Raw genomic sequence first — 26,983 nt, forward strand, 5'->3', positions numbered from 1 at the left:
GTGTTTGCGAGCAAGGAGGCCTACAAACCTGACTCAGTTACACCAGCTCTGTCTGGAGGAATGGGCCAAAATTCACCCAACTTATTGTGGGATGCTTGTGGAAGGCTAGCCGAAATGTTTGACCCAAGTTAACCAAATTTAAAAGGCAATGCTACCAAATACGAATTGAGTGCATGTAAACTTCTGACCCACTGGGAATGTGATGAAAGAAATTCTTAAAATAAAGTGGTTATCCTAACTGACCAAAGACAGGAAATTTTTACTAGGATTAAAAGTCAGGAATTGTGAAAAACTGAGTTTAAACGTATTTGGCTAAGGTGTATGTAAACTTCCGATTTCAACTGTATATATTTTTTTCAGAACATTCACCGTGTGTAGGTAGATACATGTGTGTAGGTATATGTGGAAAGGTAGATACAAATTATTTGTTGCCAGTTGGGAGGTTTTTTTTTCTTTTTCTCCCACACATAGTTCGGCTATTAGAAAATTATTTTGTATAGGTTGAATAGTCTATTTTTCAGCTAATAGCCCATCTTAGCGATGTTGTTTGCAGAATTCACAGCTTGCTACAGTACGCTTGTGAAAAACAAAATGTCTCCAGCTGTCGAAACACAGAATACCTAATTGATCAAGTGTTTTTAGCCACAATGCTTTTGGTGCAGTCGGTAGCACGCTGGACTTAGGGCTAGAAGGTTGGGGGTTCTAAACTTGCTCCCTGCTCGTTTCATTACATTATTATGCCGGTCTCAGAGCAAATAGCCTGGATTGTTACTCCCATCTCGTTCCTCACCCTCATCCACGTGTCATTCTCTGTCTGAGTGGCTCGCTTGTGGGCATGCTGGCAAGATATGGCAGCACTTTCGGTTGTGCGTCAAGAATTCAGCTTAGAAAGTTTGTATGAAGGTCTGGTTATTTACAGGACAATAGTAATATGCTCTAAATCGCTAAACAAACTTTGCTGCCCTGTTTTCAATCGTCATCAATAGCTAACTTCGATGTTGAAGGTAGGGCTAGGCATTATTGATATTATTTGTGTCTGTGGGTGAGGGGTGGGGAGCCTACTTCAAGTACTACTTGACTTGTAACTACTTTAGCTAGCTGTATAATTTTTGAGAGGTTTCAAAGATGGACTGATTAGCATCCTCGAGTCAACAATGTGCTAACTTTACTTCGGGAAAACGTTTATGTTTACTGTTACCCGCTGGACTGCAGATCATTAGTATAACTAGTAGGCAAGGCTATGTAACCTTGTTTAGTCCTACCTGCTATGGTGGGTTTTAAATTAATTGGTTTTCTCACGTTTGTTTTTGAGGTATAATTACTGCCATATTACAAATCGCAAACTTAATTTGCAACTTATTTATTCCAGAACCAAAGAGTGTGCCTATCACCTATCAACTAGGTCAGCTGTTTCAACCTGGAACACAATTCTCCTGCTGTGGTCCGATTCAGTCATTGCAAGAAATCCTGAAGAGCAGGAGTGTGTGAAGGGTTTTGTCCCAGCCCAGCTCTAAAATTTGACTTCATTATGTATGCATACCCGAAGAAATTCAAGCAGAACTTTGAGCGCAAGCATTCCAAGTCTCCAGTGGTCCCAGTGTCTGGTTGATGTACAGGCCTAAGTGAGCACACGCACTCAAATGGACCTACAGCTCAGGCAAGATTTTTTTTCAACAAGTTAGGTCTGAATTGCTTTATATAATACAGCAGTGCATTCTGACACCATGAACTGAAATAACTTTCACCTTATTCACATAGTTGGCAGAAATGATAAGGGATTCAATAAAGACCTCCACAGGCTGAATTAGAAGAGGATCTGGTAAAATAAGGGAATGTTGCTAATATCATTTTTGGTAGCTAGCTAGCAATATAGCCTAGTATTCATGGCACATTATAAATATCTGACTGCTACTAGGATAGTATTCTGTACAAGACAAGACCAAATGCATAAATAAAAATGTGTTAAATAAAATATGGAACAGTAAATTGAAATGTTCAATATATCTTTCGTTTTGGATCAAGGTAATTAGCTAGCTGATAGCGAAGGTGTCAGCTAGAGATGACGTGCAAGAGCTTGCAGGGATTTGTAGTCTTGAATGATGTCTACTCTGATGTTAGTCAGCATTTTCGTATCTGAGAGTAAATAGAACCGAATATATTGGTAAGTCACCTTGCCCGAGAGATATTTACAGGGTTATCAAAATGTCACTCCAGAGTAAGCCTAGGTTTTATGGGTCTTATGACACGTCCACTGTGGGAGTCAATATAACATTTAAGTTTATTGTACATTGTTTAAAATAAAAAAAAGTAGTAGAATAGCCTTATGGACCGTAACCATCATTGCTTTCCTGGTGGCAAACACAGCTAAAGCCGTTGACTAGTAAACGACCGTGGGATTTGAGCCCCACTGTCCATGCATACAGTGCATTCCGAAAGAATTCAGACCCCCTTCAATTTTTCAACATTTTATTACCTTACAGCCTTATTCTAAAATGTATTAAATGGTGTGTCCCCCAATCCACACACACAATACCCCATTATGACAAACCAAAAACAGGGTTTTAGAAAATGTTGAAATGTTTTGGTTCCCTTCCCCAGATCTGTGCCAACACAATCATGTCTCTCAGCTCTACGGACAATTCCTTTGACCTCATGGCTTGGTTTTTGATCTGGCATGCACTGTCGACTGTGGGATGTTATATAGACAGGTTTGTGCCTTTCCAAATCATGTCTAATCATTTGAATTTACCACAAGTGGACTCCAATCAAGCTGTAGAAACATCTCAAGGATGATCAATGGAAACAGGATGCACCTGAGCCCAATTTCAAGTCTCATAGCAAAAGGTCTGAATACTTAGGTAAATAAGGTATTTTTTTATAATTATGTAAAAAATGTGCTTTGTTATTATGGGGTATTGTGTGTAGATTGATGAGGAAAATGTTTAGAATAAGGCTGTAACGTAACAAAATGTGGAAAAAGTAAAGTGGTCTGAATACTTTCCTGATGCACTGAAACATTGTACGTGTAAGTATAGGCCTATACTTAAATATAATATGGCCTGTACTATAGTAGCAACAATGATTTATGTTGCTGTGTCAGTCTGCATTTTTATAATAATAATAAATGCCATTTAGCTGACGCTTTTATCCAAAGCGACTTACAGTCATGTGTGCATACATTCTACGTATGGGTGGTCCCGGGAATCGAACCCACTACCCTGGCGTTACAAGCGCCATGCTCTACCAACTGAGCTACAGACATTGAAATCATGGATTTCACGAGGGTTTCAGAAGTGATACATTTTTATTTCCGTAGGAAGTGTACCATGCAAAGTCCCATATGCATTAATAGGTTACAGCATAAGGAGGACACCATCTGATGTGAATGGATGTAGGCTATAGCTCTACTGTTGGAATTCCTATATTACAGAATATGAGAATCAGCGAGTTAGATGACAATCAAATAGAAGTAATTCACCATCTGATACTGATACAGCCAAACGTCTTCCTCAATTAGAACGGTCAATTAATGTTCTCTGGACTCTCGATAAACATATTTAAAATAAACTGCAATACTGCCATCTGTAGGATGATAGTGAGAGTACAACCTGTAATCATACTTTAGTACACTTTAATGCTCATCTTCAAGTCAAATAACACATATGTGATGAAGTAGATGACTATAAAAATGCATATAAAACATTGTAGGGCTACATTCAGGTGTACACAATCATATTGCATAAGCTGTATTATATGGATATTAGGTCTTAGCAGTGTTTGTCTGCAAGGCTGAAGAAATTAAATTCATTCTTAAATATTCATTTTCAAGCTGTAGGCTACGTCCCTTCAAAACACACAAATATAATTCTACTTATCAAAAGGGGGGAGAAAAAAACTCAAGTGAGATTGGATCCCATGCCACAATCTGCGACAATTACATGGAGCTAGACACTACATAGAAAGCAATTTGATCAGTCAGTAAACTACATGATGTAGTTGCTTTGATTATTGGTACATGCTGTTACACTTCTGTTATGGATGCTGTTGGAACATTGCCTGATGCTTAGTCTGAACATTCGTCAATTTTTTTGCAGTATGGCCCCGGAGTGTTTACCCAGCCCCACTATGTTTGAGTTCTATACTGTAGTTACATAATGACTTCATTGTTGTTAAACCCATCATGGTGGACATAAATATGATGTTGTGGGTAAAAATAAGTCAGCAATGATAAGTCAAGTCAGACAAACATGACTAAACTATTTTGACATGTACAGTATGTGTTTGTTAGTGTGTGGGTATGTGTAGGTATATTTAGTAAGTGTATATTGGTTATCCGCTCTCTCCACTGGCTTCCAGTTGAAGCTCGCATCCGCTCCAAGACCATGGTGCTTGCCTACGGAGCTGTGAGGGGAACGGCACCTCAGTACCTCCAGGCTCTGATCAGGCCCTACACCCAAACAAGGGCACTGCGTTCATCCACCTCTGGCCTGCTCGCCTCCCTACCACTGAGGAAGTACAGTTCCCGCTCAGCCCAGTCAAAACTGTTCGCTGCTCTGGCCCCCAATGGTGGAACAAACTCCCCACGACGCCAGGACAGCGGAGTCAATCACCACCTTCCGGAGACACCTGAAACCCCACCTCTTTAAGGAATACCTAGGATAGGATAAAGTAATCCTTCTCAGCCCCCCTTAAAAGATTTAGATGCACTATTGTAAAGTGGCTGTTCCACTGGATGTCATAAGGTGAATGCACCAATTTGTAAGTCGCTCTGGATAAGAGCGTCTGCTAAATGACTTAAATGTAAATGTAAATGTTATAAAGTTCTGTTTATGCAGAATAGGGTGAGATCAGATGTGATGTATACTAAAAAAGTCTCAAAGATAGCCTTGAAGTAAAATGTTATGTTTATTAAACATAAGTGTTAAATAGAGCATATGAAAACCATGTGGTCCTTCTGTAGCTCAGTTGGTAGAGCATGGCGCTTGTAACGCCAGGGTAGTGGGTTCGATCCCGGGACCACTCATACGTAGAATGTATGCACACATGACTGTAAGTCGCTTTGGATAAAAGCGTCTGCTAAATGGCATATATTATTATTATTATATTATACATACACATCAACTAAAAATCTACATGAACTTAATAAATTGCATTAATTTCCTCATTAAAAGTGTCTTGGGAAAGCAGTTCAATGAATGTAATGAAATAGGCATTTGTGAACATCACATAGCCTACACAGTACAAACACAATATGTAACAGACCTTTTAGGCTTATGTGCTTTATACACGGAGTGTACAAAACATTAACACCTGCTCTTTCCATGACAGACTGACCAGGTGAAACAAGGTGAAAGCTATGATCTCTTATTGATGTCACCTGTTAACCCCACTTCAAATCATTGTAGATGGAGAGGAGGAGACAGGTTAAAGAAGGATTTTTAAGCCTTGAGACATGGATTGTGTGTGTGCCATTCAGAGGGTGAATGGGAAAGACAAAAGATGTAAGTGCCTTTGAAGGAGGTATGGTAGCAAGTGCCAGGCGCAGCGGTTTGTGTCAAGAACCGCAACGCTGCTGGGTCTTTCACGCTCAACAGTTATCCGTGTGTATCACGAATGGTCCACCACCCAAAAGACATCCAGCCAACTTGACGCAACTGTGGGAAGCATTGGAGTCAACATGGGCCAGCATCCGTGTGGAACGCTTTCGAGTGCACGTCCCGACAAATTGAGGTTGTTTTGAGGGCAAAAGCGGGGGTGCAATTCAATATTAGCGATGTGTCCATAATGTTTTGTACACTCAGTGTATATCACACAATGTCTGGATGCAATATTCTACCCAGGAATATTCAACACTGAAATCTTTTACTCTCGTAATTCAAAATGCATCCGTGGATCTTTTCTGCCCACTACAATGAAAAGTAATCTTAGCATGGTTTGATATAAACTCAATACGCTATAAAGTGGAATCGTTTTTCTGCTGGGGTATCCTGAGGTAGCTCCTCTCTGAGAACCTCAGACGAACAGCCTTTCTCCCATGTGGACCTTCAGGTGTCTCTTCAGGCTGCCAGCCTGGGTAAAGCGCATGTGACACTGGGGGCAGCTGTAGGGTTTCTCCCCTGTGTGGACCCTCTGGTGCCTCTTCAGGCTGCCAGCCTCAGCGAAGCGCATATCACACTGGGTACAGCTGAAGGGTTTCACCCCTGTGTGGACCCTCTGGTGGATCTCCACTTTCTGGAGGCAGCTGAAGCCTTTGCTACAGAACATGCAGAGGAAGCGTTTCTCTTTACTACTGCCTGATGTGTTTCCCCCTCCCTGAGTCTGGGCTCTAGCCCTGTCGTTTGAGTTCGATACCTGATCGAAAAGGACTCGGCAGTGTGAATCGGAAGGCCCCTTCGACGTGGACACTGGGGCCCGATCCCTGAGTGTGCGTACAGGGGAGTGGCTCGAGACATTTGGATTTGTCTCTAAGCTTTCACTGTAATCTAAGAAATCTTGTGAGTGTCCTTCTCCTAAGTGAGTCTCGTCTGCATTCCATGTAAGAGGAGTGTCGCCCTCCACTTTGACAGTCACATCATCTACCGCTATGACCTCCCCTTTCTTATCTAGGCACCCTTCAGAGTATACACTACTACTGTACTGGTTCCAGTCCCCTCTAGACAGATCAGTCTGTGTCTCTAAACCCAAGGATATGTTGCCAGAGTCCATCTCTGTAGTGTAAAAACAAGACAGATCATCACCACCAGAGTCTAACGCATCACCATCAGTATTTCCACAGGAATTAACCGTCTTCTGGCTCTGGTGAAATACCGGTAAATACTCTGTGCCAGGAGCAGGAGGACAGCCCGGTGGCCCCAGTCTCTCTGGATCGGATCTGTGGCCAGATCCTGTGTGTAAAAGCCTGTGTGCTACAGTTAAGGTCTCAGTGTCTGTCTCGGACTTGAGGACAGCGTTCGGCGTTCCACTGACCTCCGTGATGCTGCGTCGGGTTCTGGGCGGCGTGGGGGTGGGGTCCTCCGTGGCTACAGCGAGCACTCCAGCCTGGATGTCTGTGCTTTGCCCTGGGTCCTCTCCTTCAGACCTCTCCAGCTTGACCCCAGGCCCTGCATCCTCAGCATCTACAGACTGACACAAGAAGAGGAGGTTCTTACCAGTATATGATTTGAATAGGATAACAATGTCATAGAGAAGTCTCACAAGGATCCCTATGACAGGATGTACATGTAAGGAAATGAATAGCTGAGGGGAGCCTTTCTGAAATAAACAAGACACATTTGACATGCTGTACAAAGTAACACTTTATGCAACACTATTACACTAACCTCTATCACAATAACATGATGGGTTGAGGTTCCACTACCCTCATCAACAGTGATTGGTTGGTCATCTCTCCATGTATTGTGTCCTGCTGGCTTTACAAAGCTCCTATGGCCTCCAGTGAGATGTCCTTCACCCGAGAGAGTGATTGGGGGGAAAATAAGTGATTAGGTTAGCTACTGTCAATATAATATATAATATATGCCATTTAGCTGACGCTTTTATCCAAAGCGACTTACAGTCATGTGTGCATACATTCTACGTATGGGTGGTCCCGGGAATCGAACCCACTACCCTGGCGTTACAAGCGCCATGCTCTACCAACTGAGCCACAGAAGGTCTATTGGCACTGGCCGTGTCTGAATACCAATACTAGCATACTACATACTTAAACTGTATACTTATTTTGGCGTTTAATCTAGTAGAATTCACTCATCTTTTCTGACTCAAGTTTTTGACAACAGCTGATAATCATAAATTGACGCGTTGTACCAAAATAAACTAATGGCGGGAGTCAATCACTCTTTAGATGACGTATTCGTAGTACTATTTCTTTTTTTGCATACTATTTAGTACACAAGTATGGGTATTGGCAGGAATGTAAAATAACACTTCGCATAACTTCTTAATATACTATTTTGAGATGAAGTTTCATGCATCATTGTTTTCGATGAGTAAATAATAAGAAATGCAGTAAATCAATAATCTGGTTAGAATATGGATACGTAATCAGGGGAATTATTGCATACTATCCAAAACTGAACAAGACCGAATTCTGGTTAACCATAGGGGTTAACGTATCTAAGGTCACACACGCGCAGAGGAGAACCCGCAGCCTCCATGTACCTCTTGCCATTCCTCTGTTTCGGTCGAGGATCTTGACACTACTGGGACGACTGGCGAGGACGCGGTCCCGTGCCACCTTCAGTTCCAGTAGCTGAAGTTTCCTCCGCAATGCTCGGTTTTCTTTCTGGCTTTGAGTCATTTCCAAACGAAACACTGCATAGTCGTCGTCTACGAGTTTACAGATATCTGCCACGGCTGCATTCGCTAGCACCTCCATGATGGAGGCTATTTGAGTATGAAAAACCATACAGTTAGCCATGTTAGCGGCTAGTTAACGTTACCTAGATAACGTATATCAACCAAGTCCTGTCTCCAACGCGAATTAAATAATACATGAGGTAAACGTGTGATGTTGTACAATTAAATTAGTCATAGTTTGAGTTCCAGAGTATTAATAAACGTCTAAATAACACAAAGCTAACGTTGAAATGATTCTTGGTCACGGTTCACTTCTTCTCTAAATTAGTATTGGCGGATCGCAACCGCGACGTGCATACAACGCCACCTACTGTACTGGAGTGTGAGGCCATTCACGGCCTCCCCTTCGATGAGGTTTAACTGCGGTTGGCATCCAATATTTTTTTACATTTTAAATGTAACCTTTATTTAACTAGGCAAGTCAGTTAAGAGCAAATTCTTATTTACAATGACGGCCAAACCCAGACAACGCTGTGACAATTGTGCACCGCCTTATGGGACTCCCAATCACGGCCGGATGGGATACAGACTGGATTTAAAACAGATAGTGACGCCTCTTGCACTGAGATGCAGTGCCTTAGACCGCTGTGTCACTCGGGAGCCCAATATGTTGTATTACTGCCACCTACTAGACTGGAGTACAACTCCCTTATACTTTGCTTGAAAAATAAAAATACCCCACCATCTAACTACATTCACAAAAAAATCAACAAATAAATTAAATTAAAATAACACCACCCTAATCCACTACTTAAATCTATTTAGTCCTACCTCATGTCAACAACCTGAAAGGATGGGACATCACCACTTAACCCACCTTGTAACTCTTCTGATGTCAAGTCTCGCACACCCAAATACCTCTCTGCAGCTGCCACCACAACCTCCATTTCTGCAAGTTAGGTTCTATCCCTGCAGTACAGTTGATTACCATTGCTATAAATGCTAAAAATCCATTCTTACTGAAACATATCACTTGCTGGCCTAACCCTCTACTGGTACAGATCTACTACTCACACCACTCCTCTCAGTATCCCTCCCCCTTGACCCATCTTCATCTACTTTCTTCACTGCCTCAGCATATGACAACTTCCGCACTACTCTAACCCTGGAAACCTCAACCTGCCTCTCTCGCACAGAACATTTCTGATCCTCAGCCCCATGGGCACCCCTAAAATTAACACATACCACTACTTTCCCAATGCTACACATTCCTTTGTCTCATGCCCTTCTGCACACTTCTCACACCTAGGAACCTCCCTCCTACACACTGCTTCCACATGCCCATAAGCTTGACACCTGTAACAACATAATGTATATTGCACAAAAGCTTGTACAGGATAAGTCACATCACTTTGTCGGGCAAAGACTCATCATCAAAACTCAAAAGAACAGACAATGACTGCTGTTTCACCACTCTCGCCACCCTGTCTGCGTCGCACCAAACGACAAGCACCACAAACACCGGGAATCTTCCCCTTCAGTTGGTCATCTTTCACATTTACCGCTACCCCAGTAATCACTCCTTTCAATGGTGCCCTTTTCTTGAGAGCGAAACAATTCACATTTCTTGCCCCCATTTGTTTAATGCCGAGCGCCTTCTCCCTCTGACCAGCAGAAACACAAACAACTATCACAAGACCACTTCTGGTTACCCTCACCGATTCCACAGTACCCAACTCTGTTTTCACCCACCCTGAAACCACAAATCGATCAACCAAAAGGCAAGGGTCCACTTTTTACCAAAACTTCACTCCTACTGTCACAGACTCATCCTTATCCTGACCCTCGGTGCAAGCTTCAGGCTCCGAGAACTTCATCACACCTACCATCTCCGATACTTCGCCCTCATTCTCTTCAGCTCACACTGCTTACACGTTCGACCATTCTCCTTTAACAAACAATCTCCCTTTTCCAAGCCATTTTTAACTGACTCAAGCTCACCGTCTTCCTCCTTCTCTCGCTTAGACCTCCTCTGCTTCTCTTTTTCCCTCCATCCCCCCTCCGTATTCCAAGTATAAGTCTCCTTATGATAATACTGCACTTCTCCTGACATACATCTTGTTCTTGCTTTCTCAAGGGACGCCATTTAATCGGCTGTCACAATCAGCACACACCCCTCGGGATGTATTTCTCAACAGTGCATCCCACGTACCAAGCAGCTGCTTCGTCTTGATGTTATTCTTTATCAAAAGAACATCTTGCTGCTGTGATTGCACACTGTGGTATTTCACCCAATAGATAAGAGAGTTTATCAAAATTGGATGTGGTTTTCAAATTCTTTGTGGGTCTGTGTAATCTTAAGGAAATGTGTGTCTTTAATATGGTCATACATTTGGCAGGAGTTTAGGAAATGCAACTCAGTTTCCACCTCATTTTGTGAGCAGTGTGCACATAGCCTGTCTTCTATTGAGAGCCAGGTCTGCCTACGCCGAACATTCTCAATAGCAAGGCTACGCTCACTGAGTCTGTACATAGTCAAAGCTTTCCTTCATTTTGGGTCAGTCAGTCATCAGGTATTCTGCCACTGTGTACTCTCTGTTTAGGGCCAAATAGCATTCTAGTTGCACTGTTGTTTTTTAAATTCTTTCTAATGTGTCAAGTAATTATCTTTTTGTTGTCTCGTGATTTTGTTGGGTCTAATTGTGTTGTCCTGGGACTCACTTGGGTCTATTTGTGAACAGAGTCCCAGGACCAGCCTGCTTAGGGGACTCTGTTCCAAGTTCATCTCTCTGTAGGTGATGGCTTTGTTATGGAAGATTTAGAATATCTTCCATTTAAGTGGTTGTAGAATTTAATTTAATTTCCTGGATTTTGATAATAAGCGGGTATCGTTCTAATTCTGCTATGCATGCATTATTTGGGGTTTTACTTTGTACGCCGGGGATATTTTGCATAATTCTGCATGCAGAGGCTCTCAATTTGGTGTTTGTCCCATTTTGTGATTTCTTGGTTGGTGAGCGGACCCCAGACCTCACAAACATAAAGGGCAATGGGTTCCATCAATGATTCAAGTATTTTTTGTCAGATCCTAATTGGTATGTCAAATATTATGTTCCATTTGATGGCATAGAAGGCCCTTGTTGCCTTGTCTCTCAGATCGTTCACAGCTTTGTGGAAGTTACCTGTGGCGCTGATGTTTAGGCCGAGATATGTATCGTTTTTTTGTGTGCTCTAGGGTATTCCTGCACTGTTGGAGCTAGAAACAGAAGCATTTTGCTGCACCTGGGATAACATCTGAAAAATGTGTACATGACCAATACAATGTTATTTTATTTGATCCTATTATAATGCACTGAATCTAGATTTGGCAACTCACTTGTTAGGCTACACATCATGAAATATATCAAGGTAAAAATTACAGCCATGGCTTGATATTGATTTCTATATCATTTAAATACACAGTGCCTTCAAAGTATTCACACCCCTTGACTTTTTCACATTTCGTTGTGTTACAGCCTGTATTTAAAATGGATTCACTTGAGATTTGTCATCACTGGCCTACACACCATCCCATAATGTCAAAGTGGAATTATGTTCTTAAATGTTTACAGGTGAATCCAAAATGAAAATCTGAAATGTCTTGAGTCAACCCCTTTGTTATGGCAAGCCTAAATAAGTTCAGGTGTAAAAACTTGCAAAATAAGTTGAATGGATTTTTGAATGACTACCTCATCTCTGTATCCCACACATACAATTATCTGTAAGAGCCCTCAGTCGAGCAGTGAATTTCCAATATAGATTCCACCACAAAGACCAGGTAGGTTTTCCAATACCCCGCAAAGAAGGGCACCTATTGGTAGATGGGTAAACAAAAGCAGACATTGAATATCCCTTTGAGCATGGTGAAGTTATTAATTACACTTTGTATTGTGTATCAATTACACCCAGTCACTACAAAGATAAAGGTGTCGTTCCTGACTCAGTTGACAGAGAGGAAGGAAACCGCTCAGGGATTTCACCATTGTGAGGCCAATGGTGACTTTAAAACGGTTTGAGTTTCATGGCTGTGATAGGAGAAAACTGAAGATGGATCAACAGCATTGTATTTACTCCACAATACTAATTAACAGAGTGAAAAGAAGGAATCCTGTACAGGATAAGGTACTAATATAGGCACTAAAGTAATACTGCAAAAATTGTGGCAAAGCAATTCACTTTTTGTCCTGAATACAAAGTGTTGTGTTTGGAGGCAAATCCAATAGAAAACATCACGGAGTACCACTCTCCATATTTTCAAGCATAGTGGTGGCTGCATAATGTTATGGGTATGCTTGTAATCGTTAAGGACTGGGGAGTTTTTCAGCATTAAAAAATCCTAGAAAACCTGGTTCAGTCTGCTGGTCCAGTCTGAATTCACCTTGGAGTTACTTACCAAGACGAAGTGGCCGAGTTTAAATTATTATTTTTTTTACCTTTATTTAACCAGGCAAGTCAGTTAAGAACATATTCTTATTTTCAATGACGGCCTGGGAACAGTGGGTTAACTGCCTGTTCAGGGGCAGAACAACAGATTTGTACCTTGTCAGCTTGGGGGTTTGAACTCGCAACCTTCCGGTTACTAGTCCAACACTCTAACCACTAGGCTACTCTGCCGCCCCAAGTTACAGTTTTGACTTAAATCTACTTGAAAATCTATGGCAAGACCTGAAATGGTTGTATAGCAATGATCAGCAACCAATTTGAATGAGCTTGAAGAATTTTTAAAAGAATAATGGGCACATGTTGCACAATCCAGGTGTGGAAAGCTCTTAGACTTACCCAAAAAGAGTCAGAGCTGTAATCACTGTTAAAGGTGCTTCTACAAAGTATTGACTCAGTGGTATGTAAATTAAATGTTTCTGTATGTCATTTTCAGTAAATTAGCAAAAAGGTCTAGACATGTTTTCACTTTGTCATTTTGGGGTATTGTGTGAAGATGGGTGATGACCCCAAAAAATTCTGAATGTAAACATTGTTAAAGTGACCAGTGTTCAATGACTATGTACATTGGGCAGCAGTTTCTAAGGTGCAGGGTAGAGTACCGGGTGGGGGCCGGCTAGAACAGTGACTAAGGCAAGTGATGACTGTTTGTAGCGGGGTGAACAGGCCGTGGCTCATTGATGATCTTCTTGGCCTTCCTGTGACACTGGGTGCTGTAGATGTCATGGAGGGCAGGCACTGTACAACTGGTGATGTGTTGGGCTGACTGCACCACCCCCTGGAAAGCCCTTCAGTTGGAAGCGGGTGCAATTGCCATACCATGAAGGTCAGTGGAACGCTGAACGTCATCCTCAAGTCAGAGACAGACACATCGACTTTAACACAAAGGCTCTTACACACAGGATCTGACCACAAGTCAGACCCAGAGAGACTGGGGCTGGGGCGACTGGGCTGTCCTCCTGCTCAGAGAATTTACTTTATGATAACCCGAGCATGAGGGTTGTTCATTCCCATCCAGACTCAGATGCCACGTTAGGAGGGGGGAGCCACATCAGGCAGTATTAAAGAGAAACAGTTCCTCTGCATGTTCTGTAACAAAAGGCTTCAGCTGACACCAAAAGGTGGAAATCCACCAGAGGGTTCACACAGGGGAGAAATCATTCAACTGCACCCATTGTCAGATGCGCTTCACCCATGCTGGCAACCTGAAGATGCACTTGAAAGGAACACCCAGGAGAGAGACCGTTCGCCTGTACGCACTGTGAGAAGAGGTTCTCGGGAGAGTATGGGAAGCCTGATCTGCGGCTGGTCAAAGATGAGACAGTAGAAGACGGACCAGAAAGCATTGATCTGCTGAGTGAACTAAAGATGGGGGAGCAAGGTAAGGGAGAAATACTTATAAACTACATACAGTAATAGATCTTCAATGGGAATAGTGATGTGCCTGGCTATTTTTTCTTGATTTTCTTCATTTATAAAATTAAATCAAAACAACTTATTCTTACATACATAACCAAATTGTAATGTTTGAACTTGACCAGGTAATTGTAAAAAACAAAAAAACAGGTGCTTGGCTGCAGGAGACATAACTGAGCAGGGCAGGATCATCGGCGACATAGTGGAGGTCAAAGGATGGTTATGGTGTTTGTTTGTTTGCTGGTGGGAAAAGGGGGAACCAAGACAAGTCTCCCATGGGCATACACTATCCGTAGGTAAACTTTGTTAAATACACTAGTTAGAACTGGGCGGACCACCCACTGTATTTTTGGTTAGTTAGCTGTTGTTAAAGTAGGCTAGTCTAGCTTGGGGGTGTTTTTTGAATACTTATTGTTTCTTTCCTTGGGTCCAGCTCAGCCCCTTTTCCTGCTCCCCCCATTACCGTGTGTTTTACAATAAACCCTGAGTTTGACGGTAGATTTTTATTTTGTTCACACTTTTACTTTGTCACTATTATAAATTGCATGAGTTATGTTACGGGTCTCATTACCATCCCCCCTAGACTGTCAGGCCAAAAGGGATTAGTAACACACCCTATTAAGTTTGAGGTGTGTTAAAAACAAGTCTATTTGCCTTCGTCCACTCACCTGGCGACTGATTGGCTACATATAATTATTGGATTTTCAAAGCAAATTGTCACTACTTGCTGTATGTATGTGGGAACCCTAATTAGCCCTATAAATGTGTGTAGTAATTTATCCTTATTATTATTATTATTATTGTTATTTCTAGCTGATATGAAAGGTTATTTTGTTAAGTTCAAAATTAGCACCGTGGCCCAAAGAACCAGAGTAGAAGATATTGTATTTAACTTCATAGACTCTCTAGAATCTATCAATGAAGGTATGTGAACTATATTACCCCTCATACCCCTTTGTTAACTTGTCATTTGAAACAGATTTGTGTAAATACTTTTGTTTTTAGAGAGACAGTAAACCTTGGCTAGAACAAGGACTGTGATGTAGATGGATTACGATCGTTCTATTATTTTCTACTCTATTCTTGCTAACACACTATTCTTTCTAAACAAGTCTGCTCTCAGCTTGAAAGATACTGATCATGGGAGATTTGGTGTGTAACGTAATAAACAGTACCGTAATTCAAAGAACAGCGCGCATTTCATTTTCATTTAACCACACCCTTTGAGCAATGACGCCAACCAGAAATAATTTAAATTCAGTGCGTAAACGGAAGAGAACAGTGACCAAGAATAATTCACGTTAGCGTTTTTGTTGTTAATTAGACGTTTATGTTACACATTGGAACTCGAAATATGACTAATTGAACAGCATCACATACTTACTTCAGGTAGTCTTTAATTCGCGCTGGAGACAGGACTTGGTTGATAGACGTTATCTAAGTAGCCGCTAACGTTAGCTAAGAATGGTTTTTCACACTCAAATAGCCTCCATCATGGAGGTGCTAGCGAATGCAGCCGTGGCAGAGATCTGTAAACTCGTAGACGACGACTATGCAGTGTTTCGTTTGGAAATGTCTCAAAGCCAGAAAGAAAACAGGACATTGCGGAGGAAACTACAGCAATTGGAACTGAAGGTGGTACGGGAGCGCGCCGAGAGGACAATTAGAGACCGCGTCCGCGCCAGTCGTCCCTGTAGTGTCAAGATCCTCGACCAATATAGAGGAATGGCAAGAGGTACATTTTGCAGAAGGCGGAGACTGCGGAGTCAGTCGTCCCGTTCCCGGCCCTAAGTTTTAGAATCACAGGCAAAATGTGCTGTTTTAAAGCTCATTTCCGGAAATTCTGCACATTTTGCCATGACTTGTGCCATGTTAATATCAGTGCTTAATTTGAGCCGAATCCTGCAAGAAAAGGATCAGGCACGTCGCTGTTTTGGACTGTTTCGTTCAGGAAATTCAGCTCAGGCCTGATATTCTAAGAGTTGATTCGGGTTGGGCAGGCTCAGGCTTATGGTTAGGTTACAATGTTACACAATGTTTGAGATCAATGTGTGACTGTGGCTGTGTGAGACGCGTGCCTGTATCTCTCAGAACTAGAATGAGATGAACTTCATATGATCTCTCTCCCTCTTATAGACATGAGCCTGTAACTCTTCTCTCTCCAGCGCTGCACGGCATCCTCTGTTTCATTATAGAAGTGCGAAGGGTTCTGTAGGAGCTGCAGAACCCCTGATATATTGAAATACATTTTCCAAAGTTATAGAGTTAATGCTGTCTGTTCAGAAATAAATGAAATAATTTAGAATAGCCTACTACACCACAAAAAAATGTGTCAGAGGACCAATAGCTTATTTTGAAGAATAGTCTAGCTGTAGAGTGTAGCATAATAACAAGGTATGGTCCTACATTTTGGAATGCACTGCAAATATGTCAGTGAACAAAAAGCATGCAGATAATAACAAGTATTTTACAATATTTCAAATACAATCACAGGAAAACACAGGTTGGAAAGCAAATGGCTCCTGCTGAAAAGATAATCTAATCTGTCTGCTGTAGGCTACCAAAATATTTGATCAACTTCCAAATATTGTTTTACAAAGTAAAATGAGAGAAAGGCATTTGGCATGAGCGCATCGGCCATCACCAGTGAGTGAGCTGCGAGTCAGATAAACTGGAAAGCAGTTTTAGGACAAATTTCCTCATTGTGGCCTATGTGTCTCTACACACGTAGGCCTAGTCTATTGATGGATTCAAGGTAAGGTAGTTTTTTTTTTTATTGATCAAAGTTTGTCAATGTAGCCTGTCATTTAGATCATTTGTGCGGTATTAAAAACAATTCTGCCAAAGTCTTCAGACATGTAGAATTGCCTAAAATCCATTTAATAAAAGGCCACATTTCTGACAGTTTGTGCGGAAATGTTTTGGTTGCGCAAACCTACAGTTTACACATGGTCTGTCGTTGCGGGGCAGGTTAGACGTACTACCAAATTCTCTTAAACGATGTTGGAGGTGGCTTATGGTAGAGAAATTACCATTCAATTCTCTAACAGCTCTGGTGGACATTCCTGCGGTCAGCATGCCAATTAGCGCACTCCCTCAATTTGAGACATCTGTGGCATTGTGTGAGTGGCCTTTTGTTGTCCCCAGCACAAGGTGCACCTGTGTAATGACCATGCTGTTTTATCAGCCTCTTGATATGCCACACCTGTCAGGTGGATGGATTATTTTGGCAAAGGAGAAATGTTCACTAACAGGGATGTAAACAAATTGTCCACAATTTGAGAGAAAAAGAATGGGACCAACACTTCATGTTGCGTTTTATATTTTTATTCAGTGTAGATAGTCAGGTGGCTAGCTGCCGGCAGAGACTGTTATTGCAGTAATGTTGAAGGGCTCTGTCTAGTATTACTTAGCTAGCTAGAAGGGTGAAGTAAGAAGCTAATGTTAAACAGAGCTTACTTTAGCAGGAGCAAAATATAGGCTACTATGTTTACTTTAACAGAGAGGAGGCTACTGAGACAGACAGTGATGTGGCGAAGGCTGAGGCAGGCTGCAATGCATGCAGGAGGAGGAAGCAGAGGAGCTCTGACGAAGGCCAAGGGGCCGACCCATGAAGCTTAAAATAAAAAAGTAACGCTAGCAAGAGCAGTGTGCAGGTTTTTTTATTCATCTTTTTTTTCTTGTGATATCCAATTGGGAGTTACGATCTTGTACGATGAAATAAGTGTGATAAATTTGAGAACAAAAACTACTTACATTTGAACACCACCGCAGAAGCTTCGCAATTTACCATATTCCAAGTTGTTTTGTTATCAAAACTCCTCCTTCCAATGCATTGTGGCTGGGAAATTCCCAAAGTTAATTCTACTAGATGAAAAGCCAAAATTATTAGAACATCCTACCATTTTGAAAATTTGTGTACTATAAAACATTTTATTTTTGCATACTCAAACAGCCTAATATTTGACGCAAGTATGGGTATTCGGCCAGTGTCAGTGTACAATATAGCGTTGAGCATTAACACAACCTAACTTAACCACCCCTTTTCCCCCAATCACTCTCTCAGGTGAAGGACATCTCACTGGAGGCCACATGAGCTTTGTGAAGCCAGTGGGACACAACACGTGGAGAGATGACCAACCCATAGCTGTTGATGAGGGGAGTGGAACCTCAACCCAGCATGTTATCTTGATAGAGGTTAGTGTAACATTACAGTACATCAAATGTGGTCCAGGAGCTTGTGAGACTTCCCTATGACATTGTTATCCAATTCAGTTCATGTACCGGTAATAACCTCAGGGGCCCCTGAGTGGCGCGGTGGTTTAAGATGCTGCATCTCAGTGCAAGAGGTGTCTGCAGTACCTGGTTTGAATTCAGGCTGCATCACATCCGGTTGTGATTGGGAGTCCCATAGGGCGGCGCGCAATTGGCCCAGCGTCATCTGGGGGTAGGCCGTCATTATAAGAATTTGTCCTTAACTGACTTTCCTAGTTGAATAAAGATAAAATAAACCTCTCATGTGTCAGTCTGCAGATGCAGAGGCTGCTGGTTCTGGAGGATCGTCACAGGTTAAACAGGAGAGGACTGAAGGAGAGGACCCACGAGACATCCAGACTAGAGCAGCGGCTGGAGTGGCGCCCCCTGTAGCCACGGAGGACCTCACCGCCTCGCCCCAGCCAAGGACCCGACACAGCATCACGGAGGTCAGTGGAATGCTGGACGCCGTCCTCAAGTCAGAGACAGACGCCGAGACTTTAACTGTAATGCACAGGCGGCTATTACACACAGGATCTGACCACAGATCAGACCCAGAGATACTGGGGCTGAGGCGACTGGGCTGTCCTCCTGCTCCTGGCTTAGAGTATTTACTTTACGGTAACCCAAACCCGAGGACAGTTCATTCCCATCGGGACTCAGGTTACGCGTTAGAGACTGGCAATGATCTGTCTTGTTCTTACACTACAGAGATGGACCCTGGCAACATGCCCTTGGGTTTAGAGACACAGACAGATCTGTCTAGAGGGGACTGGAACCGGTACAGTAGTAGTGTATACTCTGAAGGGTGCCTAGATAAGAAAGGGGAGGTCATAATCGTAGATGAGGTGAAAGTGGAAGGTGACGCTCCTCTGACATGGAATGTGGATGAGACTCACTTAGGGGAAGGACTCTCTCAAGGCAGAGCTTTATTAGATTACAAGGAAAGTTTAGAGACCAATCCAAATATTGAGACCCACTCCCCTTTACATGCGCTCAGGGATCGCGACCTAGTGTCCACGTCAATGGGGCCTTCCAATTCACACGGCCGCATCCTTTTTGATCAGGTTTTGAACTCAAAGGACCAAGGGGCCCAGGTTTTGGGAGGGGGAGCAACATCAGGCGGTAGTAAAGATGAACCGTTCCTCTGCATGCTCTGTAACAAAGGCTTCAGCTCCCTCCAGAAGGTGGAGCTCCACCAGAGGGTCCACACTGGGGTGAAACCCTTCAGCTGTACCCAGTGTCACATGCGCTTCACCGAGGCTGGCAAACTGAAGAGGCACCAGAGGGTCCACACAGGGGAGAAACCCTTCAGCTGTACCCAGTGTCAAATGTGTTTCGCCCAGGCTGGGCACCTGAAGAGGCACCAGAGGGTCCACACAGGGGAGAAACCCTATAGCTGCCCCCAGTGTCACATGCGCTTCACCCAGGCTGGCAACCTGAAGATGCACCTGAAGGTCCACACAGGAGAGAGGCCGTTCGCCTGTACGCACTGTGGGAAGAGGTTCACAGAAAGGAGCTACCTCAGGATACACCAGCTGAAAAAACATTCCACTCTATAACTTGAAAAATAACCATTCCACTTGATCGCTTCTCACATGTAGATCAAATGCTGCATTAAAGTCAAAGATGAATTTTCATTGTTGTCAGCAGTAAAGATCCACAGATGAATTTGGAATAACGAGTTATAGATATAATTCTGCGTCCAGGCATTGTGTGATCTATAAGCCTTAAAAGTACTGTGTAAGCTATATGTTTTATAAATGCCTATTTCATTACTTCAACTACTTAATGAGTAAATTAATGCAGTTTATTAAGTTCATTCTGATTTTTTGTTGACATGCATGTGTGGTTTTTATATGGAGTATTTAACACTTGTTAAATATACTCGTAACCATATACAGGTTGGGCACTAATAAGCAAACATTGGAATGTGGTAGCTGTACATCACTGAATGGGTAAGCGCTGTATGGGTTTTGACTGAGGGGAAATGCTGTAAATTAAGACGACTCGATGTATCGTGAAAGATGAGACGTTGAGGATTCTTATAAATACCACCGTCATACAAGCAAGCCAAATCTGCACTTCACATCTCCAAATCTAACTCATGTCATATACAGTGTCAACGTTTCTGATCACGATGTTTGATGTGCAGTTACAAGATGTGATGTCGTCATACCCTGGGTTCTTCTGAACAGACTGATCCTATGTTTGTTTATTGTGAAGTGCTGAACACGCACCTGAATGCACTCGTGACTCCCTTCTATGCGCACCACAATGACAATCTGTTTCTCTGATTTACTTTGTGAAAGCCTAACACTGTAAGATTTGTATTTCATACCTTAGCTAGTCATGTTTGCAATATAACAAGCTTTCAGACTGTCCACTTTAGCCAGATTGCGATTTATAATGGACTATTTTTGGATTGTGTAAACAACAGTAATTGTGTGATGGCGGGGATGCAGGGTTGTGTTCGGAAACAGAACTACAAGTGTGCTTGCTCTAGTTCCGCAACAGCACAGCTAGGAGAGCAAAAAGTACCTTTTTATAGTTGAAGACTCTGAGTCATAAAAAGTGCATTGAAATTACTTAGGAAATGTGCACACTTTGGAGAGGTGTGTGGCCACTTGGAGACACCAGTTAGTCCTCTCACTCGAACCCTGGTCATTGTCTGGTCTTATGTTGCACCAACCCCACATTGCCCAGGAATATTCTTATTTTGTTACTGAATGTATCCAGAGTGTGTTCAGAGTTTGTTGTCAACAACTGTTGCAAAATGTACAGTAAATGGAAAATGCACATAAAATCAACAGTGTCATGTTTAGATTGGATCTTGTCAGGTAAACTGTTGTGCCCATTTTTGGTCTAATTATCTCAACTGTTCCCTTTCAATTGCTACCATGGTTATGTATGGTTTTATTTTTTTAGTTCTGTAAAACATTTCTTATCCATTTCCCACATGTGTAAAGGGTTAATAAACACAAAATGGGACTTTTCATTCTAAGACTTTAATTGAATCTCTCTTTAGTACACATCACATCTGATCTCACCTTATTCTCCAGACAGCGCTTTATAACCATTATACACTTACTAAATATACCTACACAAACGCCTACTCTACACTGGAGAGGCTATTCGAACATGCCTGTTGCCCAAAATGTATGTCACGCAGCGGCCGTTGAGTGGGGACGTTCTGTCAGTTCAGAACAAATTGGCCACGTTAGCAACATGTAATACAGCTGCCCGGTGAAGCAACAGTGGGACGAACCACGAAACAACGCTGGTCATTCACACTGGCTTGTGTCACGGTGACATCCAGATGGTGCCCAATACTACAAGTTATTAATCCCTCGTCCAGTCGAAATAAACAGTCTTCTACAAGTTTTAACTAGCGCCATGCTGCTGTTGCCTACAAGCCAGCACAAACTAGCTAGCTGGGAAGGGTTCATCAGACTGAAGAGACTCCATTAGTCTCCACTCGACTCTCAGCTGAGCAATTTGGCCACCAATCCTGTCCATATATATATAGCCTCTTCCATTTTTCATGCATTTTTTTTTTACACGTCAAAATAGTTGAGGTTTGTCTGACTTCTGACTTATCATAGTTGACTCCTGTTTACCCACAAAATCATATTTATTTAAACACCATGATGTTTAACAACAATTAAGTAATTCTGTAACTACAATATAGCAGTGGGATGGGTAAACACTTATCTGTTTGTGTGTGTACGTACCTGAGGGAGTGTATGTCTGTGTAATCTGTATCACCTCTCTCTTCCAGGAGGAGGAGGGTCCAGAGGTGGTGATGTTGAAGGAGGAGGGTCTGGGGAACCCTGAGGGGACCATGGTCATGGAGGACAACCAGACTACACCACCTCCTGAACCCACAGAGGAACCAGCTGAGCAGAACAGGACCACACACAGCCTCACTGAGGTGAGCCCACTGTGAACTACTGGCTGAATAATATTAGGTCAGGGTTCTGATCTAGGATCAGTTTAGCCTTTTAGATCATAATGACTAAGATTTAATGGAAAGATCATAGATCAGCACTTCTACTCTGAGAGACTGTGGATACGGGCCCAGGTCTTGATTAATTTTGTCTTAAGTGTGGGAACATGCCTCTGAATTATCATACCATTAAAGTGTAAAGTAATCAAATCAACCAACATGTTTGGGCAATGAGGCACTACTATGAGTTCTATGCAATCATAAAATGCTCAATAGCAGGGTGCACATATCAGATTTCTTGATCCAACATCCTCTCACTCTGTATCTCTTACAGTCAGTAGACATGGAGGATGGGAAGCCTGATCTGCTGCTGGTCAAAGAGGAGATAATAGAAGATGGACCAGAGAGCATTGATCTGCTGAGTGGACTAAAGATGGGGGAGCAAGGTGAGGGAGAAATACATATAGCCTACATACAGTAATAGATCTTCAATGGGAAAAGTGATGCACATGGCAGTTTTTTTTCTACATTTTCTTCAATAATAAAATAAAATAAATACGGCTTATAAAAACATACATTATAATGTATTCACTTGACCAGGTCATTGACAAAAAAAACTCCATATTTAGAGTTCTCTGTCATGTTTGTAAAGTCTATTTTCTAAACTCTTCCTGCAGGTGGTTGGTTGGACGCTAACGGAGGAGATCGCTCTGCCATTTTTGATTCCCAGACTGGTGCAGCCATGTGTCCAGGGGACGACATCAAGCAGGCCAGGACCAGAGGCAACATAGTGGAGGTCAATGGATGGGACAGCGTCCTCAACTCTGGGCTGGTGAACAACATTGTTAACCAGAAACAGACAGTCGAGCACAAAACATCCAAAATAAGTCTCCATGACAACAGCACGGCTGAGACCAGGGTGAGGCGTAGATTTGGTCTGCGGGGACGGGGAGGTGTCAGTATGCGGCTGGAGAGAACAGACACTGACTCGGCTAGCGATGCTCCGTCCTGCTCCTATAGTTGTGATTCAGAGAGACTGATGGCGCCTCAGGTTAACCCACTAACAGGTGCTGCCTTCAGACTGCCTTCTATAGGATCTATCAACTGGAACATGGACCCTGCAACAACACAGACACTCCCTGGCCTTCGTCCTCCTCACACTCTCCTGTTAAACCAGACCTCAGACAATGACAGTGCCTCAACATTAAATGGCTACACAAGCCCATTGACAAATGACAGTAGTAGCAACGCTATCAGTAGATCCGATGGCAAAGAGAAGCGCTTCCCGTGTTCATTCTGTGGGAAAGCTTTCAGTTTCCCCAAACAGGTGGAGATTCACCAGAGGATGCACACAGGGGAGAAACCGTACAGCTGCCACCTGTGCCAGGCCAGTTTTTCACACTCGTCCAACCTAAAGCGGCACCAGAGGGTCCACACAGGGGAGAAACCCTTCAGCTGTACCCAGTGTCACATGCGCTTCGCTCAGTCTGGCAACCTGAAGATGCACCTGAAGGTCCACATGGGAGAGAGGCCATTTGCCTATACGGACTGAGGTTCTTAGAGGGGAGTTACCTCAGGATACACCAGCACAAAAAACATTCCACTCTATAACATAGAAAGTAACCATTCCATTTGATAGCTTCTGACTGACATCACACCCTGCATTAAAGACAAAGATTCCTTTTCATTGTCAGCAGCAAAGATGCACTTGGAATAACGAGAGTAACGTATTTCATTGTTGAATATTCCTTGGTAGAATGTTGCATCTAGACATTGTGTGACATTGACTTAAGTCTACAACACATTAGGAATACTTGCTCTTTGCACTTCATAAACTGACCAGCTGAAAATTACAATCCCTTCTTGATGTCACTTGTGAAGGGAAGGAGACAGGTTTTAAGAAGGATTTTTAAGCCTTGTTACAATTGGTTTTGTTTTATTTAAATGTTTCACCTGCTTCTGACTCACCGGCCCATCATTACACAGATTTAAGTCAAAACTGAAACCTGGTCACTCAGGAACATTCAATGTCTTCTTGGTAAGCAACTACAGTGTAATTTTGCAGTTGTGTCATATGCTGCAGCCACCACCATGCTTGAAAATAAAGAGGTAGTTATTCAGTGACACGTTCTATTGGATTTTCCCCAAACATAAGGCTTTGCATTTAGGCCAAAAAACATATTCCTTTGTTTTTGTTGTCGTATTAGTGTAGTGCCTTTATTGCATACAATATGCCAGTTTTGGAATATTTGTATTCGGTATACTTGTATTTTCACTCATTGATTAAAGTCATTATTGTGGAGTCACAAATGTTGATCCATTCTGTTTTCTCCCATCACAGCCATTGAACTGTAACTGTTTTAAAGTCACTAATGGCCTCATGGTAGCATTCCTGCAGCTCAGTTCAGAAGGATGGCTGTCTCTTGCTGTTTTTAAAGTAAGATGATCATGATAGTGCCTTAATTCATGTTTACTTTACATGTAGTAGTGAACCTTTTCCAAAGTATTCTAAAATCAATCTTATCAAAGCGATGGTACCAGATTTACAGGAAAGGTGAAGTGTTACCGTAGTGATGTTATTGTACTTGTCACGTATCATTTTGTGCAATAAAAGTATTGTACTTCACGTTGTGAGTGTATGACCATTTTAAATCCAATTCAAAAATGACTTTTTTTTAAAAATACCTTTGCGGAACTGAGTTTCCCTTCTCAGTTGAACAAAATCATATGGACTTAATTATAATTGGCTCCATGTTAAGTTTGTAAGTCGCTCTGGATAAGAGCGTCTGCTAAATGACTTAAATGTAAATGTAAATGTAAGTACTTGAATTTGTGTTAAATGGGCTTGGCTGTGGTAACTTGTTTTCATCATGTTTGTGTGTAGTGACGCGCTTCTCATATAAATATATATATACTCTTGTTTACTGTCTGCATCAAGGAACGATACAAGTAGACCATGGCAAACGGCCTAGGTGAGTTATCTTAATTGATCCACCATCTTTGACTGGCCCTCTGCAGTTGCAGGTCACTGGCCCTGGATCAGGCGCTGTCGCTTTTCCTTCGAGTTAGAGCCAGGACTAAACCATGAGGGACAGAAGCTACCAAATAGAAAACAACCAGTGGACAGGAGGACTGAACAACCTCAGTCCTGGTGGTCGTCAGAGTGACAGACTTCAGTCAGTGATCCAGTCTGCAGCCCAGACCCTTCTCTTCACAGTCTCAGTGCAGGGATGAAGCAGGGCCTGGGGCCTAAATAGACCCTCCTGTTTTTATGATAAAAACCCCACAGTATCCATGAAGAGCAGATCACCCTGAGCTTCAGCCTTCAGAGGGAGTGCAAGTCCATCTTCTCCTTTAGGATCTAGTCTAATGCCTGGTGAATTGGTTCAAAAAAGGCCTGGGTCTAGCCTTAGCTACCTCATGGTTACTCCACAATTAGTGATTAATTTGTGTTGGAATCAGGACTTGGTTGATGTTCTAATCTAGGTAACGCTAGCGTGTAACCCCGTATTAGCGGGGGAGCCAGCACCTTGTGCCTGCTCAGGGTGCTAAAAAACCCAGACTCATCGCAGTTATAGATTTGTCTGGGTTTCTCCCTCAACCAGTTCCAGTGCCAAGTGCTTCTCATAAGAAGTAAACGAATGGCACACTCGTCCGACGGGTGGCACACTCAGCTCTGCCCGTCCAGGGTGTCTGGCCTCCTCATGAACAGTTCCCACCACCTCTTCCACATATTCAAAGAACTCTACCTTGTAGTTGGCTTGGGCAGCAGCATCAGGGAACTTGATGTAATTGTCTTTTGGTACACATATAGTTTTGCAGACTTTGGACTATTCTGCATACAATCGGTTCTCTTACGCCACACAAATCTCCTGTTTCACGACGGAAGGTTGGAGATGCCAAAAACCTCAAGGTGATCAGTACTTGTAAGGAAGGAGGGATAGGCCTTCCCTAAGATTATCAGATGAAAGTCTTGGCTCAAGCAAAAAAAGATGCTAGCTGCATTTTATTTGTACTGTATACTGAACAAAAATATAAAACGCAAGATGCAACAATTTCAATTTCAATAAATTAATTAGGCCCTAATCTATCTATTTCACATGACTTGGCAGGGGCGCAGCCATGGGTGGGGTGGGCCTGGAAGTCAGGCCCAGCCAATCAGAATTTTTCCCCACAAAAGGGCTTTATTATAGACAGAAATACTCCTCAGCAACTGTGCAATGACCATATCAGATTCTTGATATGGCACACCTGTCAGATGGATGGATTATCCTGGCAAAGGAGAAATGCTCATTAACAGGGACGTAAACACATTTTTGTGCTTATGGAAAATTCCTTGGATCTTTTATTTCAGCTCAAAAAACATGGTACCAACATTTTACATGTGGCTTTTACATTTTTGTTCAGTGTACATATGGAAATGGTCACAGAAATATATTTCTTCAAAAATCATTCATCCTTTTGGAAATCTGACTTTTTAAATCTAGACTAGGGCAAGTCTGCGCCTATTTTAAACCATGCCTGACCAAGTACAGCACAGTTTAATAACTTCTCCTTAAGGCTGTTAAGTGCAGAATCACACTCATT

General features: G+C 42.4%; 2 protein-coding genes across 4 annotated transcripts in view; one reads left to right on the forward strand and one right to left on the reverse strand.

Moving 5' to 3' along the window:
• LOC118395551 (zinc finger and BTB domain-containing protein 32-like) overlaps positions 1 to 26,983 on the forward strand; it is a 153,614-nt gene that overhangs the window by 55,666 nt on the left and 70,965 nt on the right. The window contains exons 1-5 of one of the 3 annotated variants that reach the window (XM_035789426.2): positions 15,345 to 15,928; positions 18,260 to 18,390; positions 18,720 to 18,896; positions 22,229 to 22,381; positions 22,731 to 22,842. The exons of 1 other annotated variant lie outside the window; for it this stretch is intronic. In XM_035789426.2, coding sequence (XP_035645319.2) covers positions 15,658 to 15,928; positions 18,260 to 18,390; positions 18,720 to 18,896; positions 22,229 to 22,381; positions 22,731 to 22,842 — 844 coding nt within the window. In that variant the 5' untranslated portion in view covers positions 15,345 to 15,657. Of the gene's footprint in view, positions 1 to 15,344; positions 15,929 to 18,259; positions 18,391 to 18,719; positions 18,897 to 22,228; positions 22,382 to 22,730; positions 22,843 to 26,983 lie in introns of those variants that run through there. One more of the 3 variants, XM_052465115.1, reaches the window with a different exon arrangement.
• Positions 4,742 to 9,401, reverse strand: LOC118395612 (uncharacterized). Its single transcript, XM_035789483.2, has 3 exons — positions 8,161 to 9,401; positions 7,320 to 7,444; positions 4,742 to 7,122 (listed from the first exon to the last, which is right to left on the reverse strand). Exons 1-3 carry the CDS (start codon positions 8,417 to 8,419, stop codon positions 6,013 to 6,015), a joined length of 1,494 nt encoding a protein of 497 aa, XP_035645376.2. The 5' UTR covers positions 8,420 to 9,401; the 3' UTR covers positions 4,742 to 6,012.

The sequence above is a fragment of the Oncorhynchus keta genome, chromosome 16, assembly GCF_023373465.1.
Source record: "Oncorhynchus keta strain PuntledgeMale-10-30-2019 chromosome 16, Oket_V2, whole genome shotgun sequence".
Lineage (NCBI taxonomy): Eukaryota > Metazoa > Chordata > Actinopteri > Salmoniformes > Salmonidae > Oncorhynchus > Oncorhynchus keta.